We start from the raw sequence: 11,646 nt of genomic DNA, 5'->3' as shown, positions 1-11,646 counted from the left end.
GGGAAATAATAACTCTGAAATCACGTCTGATGGAGATGCATCGTAAAACGGCAGAAGATGGAAATAAAATCCACTTTGTGTTTACTGGAGCTCATCTGCGACACACTGTCATGGAATATGTGAAAACCTGTTGGCAGCAGGGGTGTGGCTAGGGTCTGGGCTGGCACCACCACTGTCTGAAATTTGATTTGAACCCAAGAGCCTCCGCAAACTTTTATTCACATGGGAACACATGGGGTCTGGATCCCCTTTCTGGGAAAAACAGCGTTGTCATCTTCAGGGCATCATTGTAAATGTAACTATATAATGACAAATACTAAAACATTATGTCTGCATGCTCATATAACTAATGCAAGATGCTAGAAAATACATTTCTTAAGCTGTTAAGTTGAAATATGGACTCCCCCTTTGACTCACAGTGATGTCTAAGACATAGTTTTTTGTTTTTGTGTGTGTGGGGGGGGGGGTTACCAACAACCACTCAGTACAATAAAACTCATGTACAGCTGGACAGCCTTGTATTTTGTTACTCTGTGGTTGAACCTAGTTTTGCCATATTGCTGCATGGCAACCTAATGTGACTTTATGGAGGCAGGAGGCCTCACATCTATGAAAGTCCTTGTGATCTGATTCATTTTCAACACCCAGCCCTCATCCTGACTGGTTCTTGGCCCAGTGCCTCCCCATTTAAAAAATTCTATAAACACCCCTGACTGGCACCAGGGAAAATAGAAGAAAGCGATGCAGCTTGTGCCCTGTAGTGTACGTTGAAACCTATATGACATTAATATTGGTTGCTGTGGCCCCTTGCGTTTTAAAATATGTGAGTAATGAAATAAGTTCTCTACGTGTACCAAAAATGACCTATTTTATGAACCTCTGAGTGCAGCAGGCGAGACTTCTTTGTCAGCGTACATATATGGGTGTGTGTGTGTGTGTGTGTGTGTGCGCGCGCACGTGTGTGTGTGTATGTGTGCGTGGATGCATGCTCAGGGTGGGGGTCCAGTGAATGCCAGGCTATCCATAATGTTTACTGACACAACACATTTTAATGGTTTTAGCTAAGAGCCAAGAATTGAGAAATCAAGTCACATCAAAAGGGTGGCACACAGCGGAAGTCCATTGTTTACACTTATGGCTTCAGCTAAATCTGAGCACAGCTGAATTACTTTGTTGTTGCAAAACTTTGTACAAGTATTGTTTATTTGTATAAAACAGCTTTCTAAAAAAAAGGCATTCCCATTTTTGCCTTTAAGATGTATTATTGTTCTGTGAACTTTCATTAAGGGAAATTCTATATTATACTTTCCGCAGTCAGACATGAAATACGGCAATGCCAATCAAGTCAAAACTCAAAAACTAATTAGCTCCTCACCCACCTCAGCCAAGTATTTTTATTCCACCCCCAGATTTCATTTCAGACCCTCAGTAAGTAGTGTTTGAACAATGAGCTGAGAGTCGTGTGAGGTCCCAGCATGCAGAACAAACGTGTGAACCCCAGTCATTCTCTGGCCATATGCTGGTGAACACCCAAGATCACACAATAGAGGAATTGTTTGGCTTTGGGTCTAACATTAAAAGTTTCTCTTTCTCTTGCGTGCCGCAGGGCTTCATGGGAGACCCATTACAACGATGATCAAAACGACTCCTACATATTACAGTGAAGTAACGATACTCTGGCCATCACTCCCATCCCATACAGGCTGTTTCTTGTTTATTTTGCAGGTCGTTTCGAGCCGGGTCTCCAAATATCTGCTGTGAGTTAGCAGTAGTGGGCGGTTTCTAGTGGGCCACTGTGACCGGGTGTGCAGAGGTAAAGGAACAACGTGACATCATTCTTTGGCAACAGCGGTGTTGAATTTTCCAAAGATTTTGGAGATTATCAAATTTCACATTGCAATCATATCACAGTCAGGGTGGCCTGTTCATCACCTTACAGCTTGAGGCAGCTAATCCTGTGAAGTTCAGCCACACCAAACAACAGCCTGGATCGGGTCTTTTCCAATACACTTGAAACAATTGTAAAAAAGTAGGGTTTTTTTATTAAAACATACACAAACATAAATAAAAAGAACACTGAATAGAAAAATCTAGCAGATGAAAACAGATGAAGGTCTTACAGGTGTGCTACAATCTTGTAGAAGAAACAATATAACCATATTGCTTTTGGCTAGGCAAGTACACACAGAATTGTCAAAAATCGAGATACATAAATATAGAATTTAAAAGGAAGCCCCTGTGTTTTAATAACAAAAAGCGTGCCTACTATTTCCTCTAAGTGCTGCTTAATGAATGTCATACAGACATAAAATATAAATGATTTTACAGCCGAAAGGTCACTTTAACAGTGGCCCGTCTCTGTACTTTTCTAGCTAATAAATAAATATTTAGTGCATATTCCCATTTACCTCACTGAAGAGCCAAATGAAAAAAAAACAAAAAACAAAAAAAAAAGTTAAGTTAAAGATGAACCAAACTCAACTTGGTCCGTCTAGTGAAAGAAGAGACAGGAGTCTATTCCTGTCATTCATGGTCAGACAGTCCTGCTATCTGCTTCACTTGCTGATCGTCATAAATGAAACAAACATGTCATTTACGACATTGTCATGTTGTAACCTTCAAATGACCACTTGGGGCGGAAAGATGGATAATAAATGTTTTTGGAGCAACAACCCCATGGCCCCAAGTCAAACTCATACTAAACCTAAATTTTAATTTTAACTTTTGGGTGAAATTACCTATTACTGTCACTATCCGCTAAAGTTGCTAAACTGCAAGGATGCTTCACTGCCTGCCTTGATCTGACTTCCAAAGACTTTCAAGAAAACACTTATACCAAGGCCTTATTTTTATCCTGTGATAATCTGCTAAGTACAAGCAGATGCTCTATCAACTCCAACTCTCTCTTTGGACATTTTTCTCCAACAATCAGCACTGATAAATCCTTTCTTGCTGCACCTCCTCCCAACAAACTTACTTCCTTAGTTGCTCCCTTGTGAATTGTTTAATTAGTGCATAAACACATGTCAATCCTTAAGTCTAAATGTTGTAATCTAAACTGAATGTATTTAAATTCCCCAACACAAACCACAAAAAAGTCCAATAAAACTCAAGTGCTATTTTGGGTGAAGTAGAGAGTGCTAGTTCTGCTTTTTGGGAAAGGAAAAACAGAAAGTGGAAAGACAAGTTTGTTTTTTGAAAGGTGTTTACCTTTTGCATAAGTTTTTCCTCATAATAAGAGTCCAAAAAGGCTATCTGATGAAAAACAATGTGACACAAAAAACAAAACACATGTACAATTAAAAAAAAAAAAAAAAAAAAAAAAAAAACTCTTTTGACAAATTAACATCACTAACAGTGGTTCTTTGGCATATCAAATGTTCAGTAGCATGTCCGCTCCCCATGTATTTAAGTTTCAGATACCCCACTTTATGGCCCCAAAATACGTCGCTTCTCCTGCCAGGTCCAGCATGAAGGCGTTGGACACATTGACAAACAAGGCATCTCCGACATCCAGCTGGACCCCTCGTCCCTGCTGGGCACAGTACATATTATAGGTTGTGCCGTTCCACCGCATAGTGCTGCCCATCTTGCTTAATGCCACAGCCTTGCTGTTGTGTTTGATGCTCTCATGGCACAAGTACTGGAAGAGCTGGGTGTTTTTAACATCCACTGGGGGATTGTCGTCTGAAATTGGCCCTTGCGCTTTGAAATTGTAATAGCGAAAGCAAGTTTTGGCGTAAACGTAGTAGGAACCGGCTTCCCTCACCAGCAGTTTCCCCTTGTGGTAACCCATGTTATGGAGGTGCGCATGTGTATCATCCCATTCAATGGTGATGGCCGCCAGCTCACTCTCTGTGTGATGACAAAGAACAACAGAAAAACTGGATGAATTACTTCACCTTTAAAGAACTTTTGTTGTTTATCAAGAACATCCTTTCTATATTTGCAGTAATCTAGTTTAACTAACCTAGTTTCAAACTAAAGGTTCAGTAAATCAGGTCACAACATTAAAACTTAACCTCTCTATTGTAAAACTTATATTCGTTGTAACTCTGTTAAGCATTAACATTATAGCACCATCAAGAGACTCAACACTTAAAACAGGAAGTCATCTTTGTATCCCAATGCAACGTAATTTCTAAAGGACGTTTAATGCTGTACTACTGAACAAGGGTAAAAAGTTATGAATTCAACCATAGCTGTAGCTATTTTTGTACAACTAAGATTTACACAGTTTACAATGAGTAGAAAGTAAAACATAATGGAAAAGTATGAGCAAGTCTCGCCACTCATGGGGCATCTTGGTAACGGCTTCAGAGAGCTATTTGAGAAGCCTCTGATGAGGCAGAGGACAAGTATATGCCATATAGTAGCAAGCTAATGTTTCATTTGTTGAGCACTTTGGTTAGTGTTTAAAAACAAATCATTTCATTTGGCGATTTTTTTTTAAACTGGATGATGCATACAATATGAATCATATATTATATATAATAGTTATATCAAACCATATGGGGCAAATAACATATTTCGTTTACATTTTATTTATTATAAATGTGAAACTGTAAAAAAAAAAAAAAGACATTTCGATTAAGACTCACTCTTTGAGAAATCCTGATCCGTTCTGATTGGTAGATGGGCTGAAGCCATGCCATCTTTATTCTTGCATCGTCCTTTTTTCTTTGGATCTTTCAGCGCATTCAGCATTGGCTCTGTCTGCACCTCCTGCAGAAAAAGTGGAAAAGCTGACATAACAAACTGACAGATTTACAGATCAAACATGAAAGTGTTCCTGAGCTTATCATCGTGAGGTTTTGAACTTAGCGACCTCTCATATAATCAGTCACAATTAACTTGCACCAGCATGGTTAGAACTAAGCAGGGCCTATTACATGATGCTATCAGTATACAGCCTCTCAGTCAATCTTCGGTCTGAAAGCGAGCCATGTGAGCTGAGCAAGGTTTCTTGTGATTGGCTGCCTCTAGTAAACAGAAAGTTAAAGGTGGGTGAGGATGAGTGCTTGTGATGACCGTATTAAGTGCATCCACTCTTGATGACATCATACAAAGCTAAGAGTAGAAAAAGATGACTGAAACAGAGCAGTCTGGAGCCTGAACTTTTGGCTAAGAGAGACTATTTGTACATACAATGACCTCACTATATGAAACTTTAGCCAAGTTTACTATAAACATTGACCACTGGAACAGTACACAGTATATATATACATATATATATGACATATAATAAAGATCCGATTATAGGCCCACTATAAAGCTGTAATATTTTTAAAAAGATTTTGACATTTTTTTACCCACAGCTTTATTCTGCTGTCTGTTTGAATAACTGCTTCTTTCCATGGAGCTGAGCATGTGTGTATACTTGAAGATGTGTGTGACCTCCTGGTGAGTGTAAACTTTCAGAAAGATTATTCTTCTCAGGGATTTGGCAGCAATAGTGTCTGGACTGTATTCAGTCACTGACTGCTGATTCTATTCAAGGCCACGATGACGCCGCCATCCACTGTCTGAACCGGGCTGTCCTCAGGCAAGACAGAGCATATACAGTCAAGGAAAACATGGTTTCCAAGCAAGTAAACAGTTGCAAAGGAGCTGCCAACTCTCCTACACATCTGGCATGAAATTAAAATATCAGGTATGAGTGTTGTTTTCTGACTGCTCTTACTCAAGAGATCCCAGGGATAAGGTGGAATATATATATATATATATATATATATATATATATATATATATATATATATATATATGTATATGTATATAGATAAATAGATAGACATAGATATATATAGTGTTATTGTGTAGTGTTATGCCACTATCACTTGTTTTTAAATTGAGTATTTATTCACATGCTCTGTGTAACAGATAAGGCTTTGCCGCAAAACACTGGGGTGAAGATTATTAAACTTTTTAAGCAGTTTTCTCTGATTGGAAGAATGCAGGTATAATGGCAGGATTATCTCACCTCAACTCTGAGCCAAGATTAAAAAAAATAAAAAATCTAATGAAAAGGAGAGTGTTGAAAGTTTTAAACATACCAGTTGTGAAACCACACATGAGCACAGTTGCACATTCCAAATAAACTCCAGTACAAAGCCAGTCTGGCAACATCACACCTTTACCGCTCTAATATTGCTCTTAAGTATTTATTCACAGCCTAAGTCTAGACAAATTTGCACGGATCTCAAGCTAAGATTAGCAGTCTCTGTCCCCCAAAAACAATTTGCTGCACAAACATGTTTATAGTGCAGCGCCCTGGAATGAGACAGGGGTAAACAAGGCCTTGCCAAGGCTACAAAGTAATTGTGAATGCCCTCCCAGTTGGCCCTACATTGTGGGATCTATCTTGATTTGTGGTGAGACCAAGTCATACCTCTTTAACCATAGTGAAGAGATTATTTAAACAAAGTTAACAGCAGCTTGGCAGCTACCTGAGCAACACAGGGAGCTAGAAGTGAAGTGTGCAGGATGGCAGCCACTCTGCACCAGGCTAAGCTGCTACACGATGAAGACATGTGCTTAGAAAATATTCATGCAGCTAAGGCTGACTGGATTGCACATGCTTGGTCCTGCAACACCACAGTGAATGCAGGCTTCGGTTCAGCCTTTTAACAACACACCGCATCCATCCTTCCCCATGTCTATTATGTTGATGAGTGGTTTCTGTGATGCTACACTAGAACAAAAGTCCTCTCACTCAGAACTTGGCCACCAAAGCAGATTGTCTCTTTGTATTTCGTACTGCATCTGACTCCTAACACAGATCTCTAAACATTCAGATCATGAGCTATGTCTGATTCATGGCACTGTGTTCTCACCACTCCCCAGATCTTACTGACCACAGGCCCAGCCCCAGTGCAGGCCAAGCCTGAACATCCTGTCTCACATCAAAAATGAGCCGATAGCTGTCCAGCTGAGGCCTGAGAGCACCAACTCTCTTCTATAGTCTGCAGGGATCACCAACAGTCTCGGTGCTGACCCCGACACAACACAGCACTGGCCATGAGGACCTGTCATCCTGACACCTCATAAAAACTCCCAGCATGTCTTCCTGTGCTACATGGGAAACAGCCGCAGGGCTGACACAATGAACTCCTCAGTACAAGACAGGCTGGGTGGTTTGTGCAAGCACTCCGCCAGGGATACCAAACACAAATACATAATTTCAAAGGAAATTAAAACATTATGGGAACCCAGTGTTATTTTACTTCCTGGACTGTTTTTTTGCTATTGCTCTACTTTAAAAAAAAAAAAAAAATGGGCGGCAACTTCTATAGAGGGATTAGAAAATATGACTTCAGCGATTAAGAATTTCCATTTTACAACTCCCTCGTGCTTCTCCCGATCATCGAACAAACACTCTGCGACCACTGACGCCAATGGGTGACTCAGTAATGGCCAATGCTGTAAACTACATTCTACATCGAAGATTAATCAAACTTGTGGGGGGAAAAAACCCCAAGAAGCTATTCAATGCTATATCAAAGGCAGAGAGGTGTTTTTCCTGCTGTGGTCTGACCTCTCTCCAGCCTGTGTGACCACCTAGGGTTTTTGTGCTTGCTTTACAGAAGCTGTGGTGTGCACTGAAAAACATACCCATGGGAAAATCATAACTCCTGTCACTGCAGAAATTGCACATGATTATCCTGTTTTCCAAGTGCTTTAGGCTCTTCTCTGTTAAAAAAAAAAATACATGTACTTCCCCCTTTGCAGTGAGAAAAGGAAATACCTTGCAAGCGTTGGCGTATTCTTAAAGCAGATTACTTTTAGCCTCTGTGGCATTATCTCTAATTAGCAGCAGTGTAACTACTTCTTTCTTAAGCTTTACTTTAATGACAATTTCAGAGTTGATTGGAGGAAATCAAAATCTACAGATGATCAAGTCTGATTAACTAAGTGCATGTGTGCGTGTAGCATGTGTATAATGTTGCAGCAGGAGGGACGTGTGAAAATGCACAATATCTGAGTGGAATGTGTCAGAGGGCATGTTGCCTGGGGTCACCCAGGGGTCAGACTCACCTCCATGGGCCGATGTGGAGTTGTGGACAAATCTACCTGGAGAAAGAAACAAAAGCAGTTATAGAGATTTTTTTTTTTTTTAATGCAGTGATAACATCATATTTAATGAGCCGAATCTATCTCAAGAATGGTTCTCTGACAGGTCAAGATAGGAGAAATATCTCAGGCTCTACAGGCTGTCCTGTAAGATGAGATTAAGACTCACGCATACAGTACACATCAATGTGTGTGTGTGTGTGTGTGTGTGTCTGCGAGAGTACAAGAGAGTGGGAGGCTATTTTCCGCATGTCATTCTGCATTCCACCGCAACAGGGGGAAAAAAAAAAGTCTGTTTTGTAACTTGAGCTTTGGCTCTCAGTTGCTGCTGTTCTGTTATCTGTGTGTTATTTAAATAACAACCAATAGTCTCCCATGCACGCAAACACACTTTAACCTTCACATTCCAATCAGCTGTTTTAAATTAAAAATAGTCTCTTCAGCACATTCCTATCTCTGCATGACACTGTGCCGATCCCAGGTCTCCTCACCATCTCCAGGAAGTTTTACAGGTGTTGTGGTCAGATGATGGCCCAGCACCATACTGATGACTCACACAGACTGCTGCTATATGCATCTGTCATCGGAAAAAAGCCCTGACCAACCACAGGGCCTCTTGTGCTGCTGGGTACTTAAGACAGCCTTCCCCTCTTGTCATCTTCTCAGACAGTTCCACACACTTTTATTGTACAGCTATGGAATTAAATCCATATCTGTATAATAAAAACCCTGCCTTTCTTTAGTGTTCCTTTATTGACAAGCCAAAAATAATAATCAGGGGTGTCTCTAGAGAATGGAGGCATAGGGTGGCACTGGCCCCCTCTGGAAATATGATTGGCTCTCAAACTACCACTTTCAGTATTTTCATGCTATGCTACTTTATACTCCACTGTATCCCTGAGGTACCACCTTGTTTATTTTAAAACTTTAGTTACTTATTACTTTTACGTTCCTCACCTCACTTGTAACCGGTCTTGGCAGATAGCCGCCCCTCCCTGATCCTGGTTCAGCAGGATGTTTCTTCCTGTTAAAAGGGAGTTTTTCCTTCCCACTGTCCTCCAGTGCTTGCTCATAGGGGGTCATCTGATTGTTAGGATTTTCTCTGTATTACTTTAGGGTTTTTACCTTAGAATATAAAGTGCCTTAAGGCGACTGTTGTAATTCCACGCTATATAATTAAAACTGAACTGAATTATTATCTTATACAATTTCTCCAATAAATGTACAAATATATGTAGCTGTGTTGTTAGAGCTAAAGCTATCCAACAGTGCGAGTATTTTAAATCATTTCCAGCTGCAGCATTAAAATTATATAGACTTTGATGAACTGTATGATATTGCATAATTAGTACCTGCCATAATTTTTGTACCATTACTTTTATAGGATTACGATTTTATGAGCCCTGTAAAACGCCCCCGAAATTCACACATAAACAGGTGGAAGAGATGGGAAAAGGGAGAAAGGAGGAAGAGAGATGCTCGCCAGGTGAACTTAGTGCATCCTGACAGAGCAGAGATGCGGTCTGCCCTCTCGGCTTGTTCAAACACGACGATTATTCAACTCTAAAACCGCCATCAAGTAGAAAAAACAATTATTAATACTATTATTATTATTATTATTATTATTTCACATCATCGCAGACACGCAACCTACAAGATGCCACACACGCGTCTTCAAGGAATATGAGCGATCCCAGATCATATGTCACTGCGCTGTCACACATGGCAGCACGTCGGAATATCCACAGGGTCCTGCTTGAACTTTGCCATACTCCCCTGCCTCCACTGCGTTTCTGCTTATCCTCAAACGTTTACAGCTAATGTCACATACAGATTACAAATACAGCTCGCGGACGGCATGTAAACACGCTGCACGAAGAACTTCAGCGGCAGCAGCGGCAGCCTCAAGTGAAAACATCTGTATTTTGCAAACAAGACATCATGGAGACTGACATTTGGATTCGCAGCCGAGCCTCAGTTGCTGAGATGTTATCGTCTCAAAAACAGGTAATCTTCGTGGAAAGGAAAAAAAAATCTTTAAGGGGGGTTCGTGAGATGCTATCAGCGAGTCAGGGTGTTTCTGCAGCGAGGCAGCAGTTTAACTGCGTGCCGCCGAGGCGCAGCACCTTCAAAGGAACACCAAAGTGCACCAAAGCTTTGCGCGGAGAACAGCACAAGTGGCTCGATCTGAAAGCTGCTTCCCCCCCCCCCCTCTCTCTCTCTTTTTATCTTCACAGGTTGCTTTACATGTAGAGCTAGAAAGGTTATCTGACATTTTATAGGTATTGTAAAGTTGCGCAAACATCCCTGGACCCGGTCCTACCTCGCTCACGGCCAGCAATTGTTGACAGTCTTTTAGAAGTAAATATTTACACACAAACCCCAAGTTTGAGTGAAGCTACACACACAATGAAAGCAGTATAGGAGCGAACTATGCAGTAGATCACACCACGCTGTTGCTCTGAGATTCTTACCTCTTGGAGATAACCTGTCAGGTGTAATAAGATCGCCACGCTGGAGGCCACCTGAAGCAATCCCATAACAGCGAGGGTCCCGAATAGGAGCGGCCGGTATGTGGGTTCCGAACTCTGCACCGGGTGGAAGCGGTGCTGCTGCCCCACCTCGATGTCGACGGTGTTCCGCAGGTAGCCTCTGTACTCGCTGTGGGTAGCTGCCATGCTGCGCGCTTTGTGTGTGTGCCGTTCAGCCCCGGGGCCAGGTCCCAGACTCAATGCAAGGAAGGAAACCGAGTTTGCAAGAGTCCCTATAATCAGCAGTGGGTGGGCTGAGAGAGCGCGTTTGCGTCTGCAGCCAATCAGAGGGATCCTCCGGTAGCCCGGAGAGAAACAGACTCGAGCAGGACTGTCAACCGGATCGACCTGAGCGCATGACAGGTAAAGCGAGCCCTTTATGTCTGGCCCTTTGTGGAGACGCGTTAATGTGTGATCCTCCCCTTCCCGTCTACACCCCGTGAACATGAATTAGGCGCACAGCAGGGATGCAAAGAGGATGGGTTTAAAAAAGAAAAAAATCCAACCCATCAGTGATCAGTGGGCACTCCTGTTTTGTTTTTTAAAGAAAACCGAGAAAAAGATCAAATAAAATACAAACATATTCAGCCATACATTCATTCATTCATTCATTCATTCATTAATTTTTGACATAAATACTAAAAAAATGCTGCTTTGCTTAGAAAAAACTTGTCTTAGTGATTTTAAAAGTATTCCGATATGATCTTCCTCGTTTTTACACCGCTATGTTTCCACGTGTACTGGTTTACACAGTCACCTAAAAAGTGAAAGCTCTCTGGGTTGATCTCAAGAGGAGCCAAAGGTTCCCTGGGGGTAGCGACAGGAAATGCAACCGGCATAAAAATCTGTCCAAAACAAAACAGGCAAAGCTGCCTGCTGTGCCGACGCCTTCGGAATAAAAGGGAGAACCCGAGAATAGCTTTTAATGCAGAGTCTATTCTGACCTACTGGATATATAAGATGTTTCCTTATCCAGTAGAGGGAGGCTTCAAGGTCTCACATCCACTTATGGAAGTTGCATAATGGGTCCGGACTGAGGGGCAAA

The 11,646-nt window shown here is 41.5% G+C and overlaps 1 protein-coding gene across 1 annotated transcript; it reads right to left on the bottom strand.

The window, feature by feature from the left end:
- Nucleotides 1-1,029: 1,029 nt before the first annotated feature.
- tnfsf11 (TNF superfamily member 11) lies at nucleotides 1,030-11,077 on the bottom strand. The gene is made up of 4 exons (XM_040006851.1): nucleotides 10,545-11,077; nucleotides 8,035-8,070; nucleotides 4,602-4,725; nucleotides 1,030-3,855 (listed from the first exon to the last, which is right to left on the bottom strand). The coding sequence occupies exons 1-4, from the start codon at nucleotides 11,046-11,048 to the stop codon at nucleotides 3,416-3,418; spliced, it is 1,104 nt and encodes a 367-aa protein (XP_039862785.1). The 5' UTR covers nucleotides 11,049-11,077; the 3' UTR covers nucleotides 1,030-3,415.
- Between the last annotated feature and the right edge of the window lie 569 nt (nucleotides 11,078-11,646).

Source organism: Simochromis diagramma, unplaced genomic scaffold (assembly GCF_900408965.1).
Source record: "Simochromis diagramma unplaced genomic scaffold, fSimDia1.1 OVJJ01000514.1, whole genome shotgun sequence".
NCBI lineage: Eukaryota > Metazoa > Chordata > Actinopteri > Cichliformes > Cichlidae > Simochromis > Simochromis diagramma.
Note: the sequence above shows the minus strand (reverse complement) of the source record. Positions and strands in the feature narration are given on the sequence as shown.

Bases quoted from the DNA above. Each gene is read 5' to 3' on its own strand.
- tnfsf11 (XM_040006851.1), bottom strand. From the start codon at position 11,048: ATGTTCACGGGGTGTAGACGGGAAGGGGAGGATCACACATTAACGCGT. The intron at 4,726-8,034 runs GTGAGTCTGACC...CTTTTTCTGCAG, and splicing joins CTCCACATCGGCCCATGGAG to GAGGTGCAGACAGAGCCAAT. The intron at 3,856-4,601 runs GTGAGTCTTAAT...GTCATCACACAG, and splicing joins GGATCAGGATTTCTCAAAGA to AGAGTGAGCTGGCGGCCATC.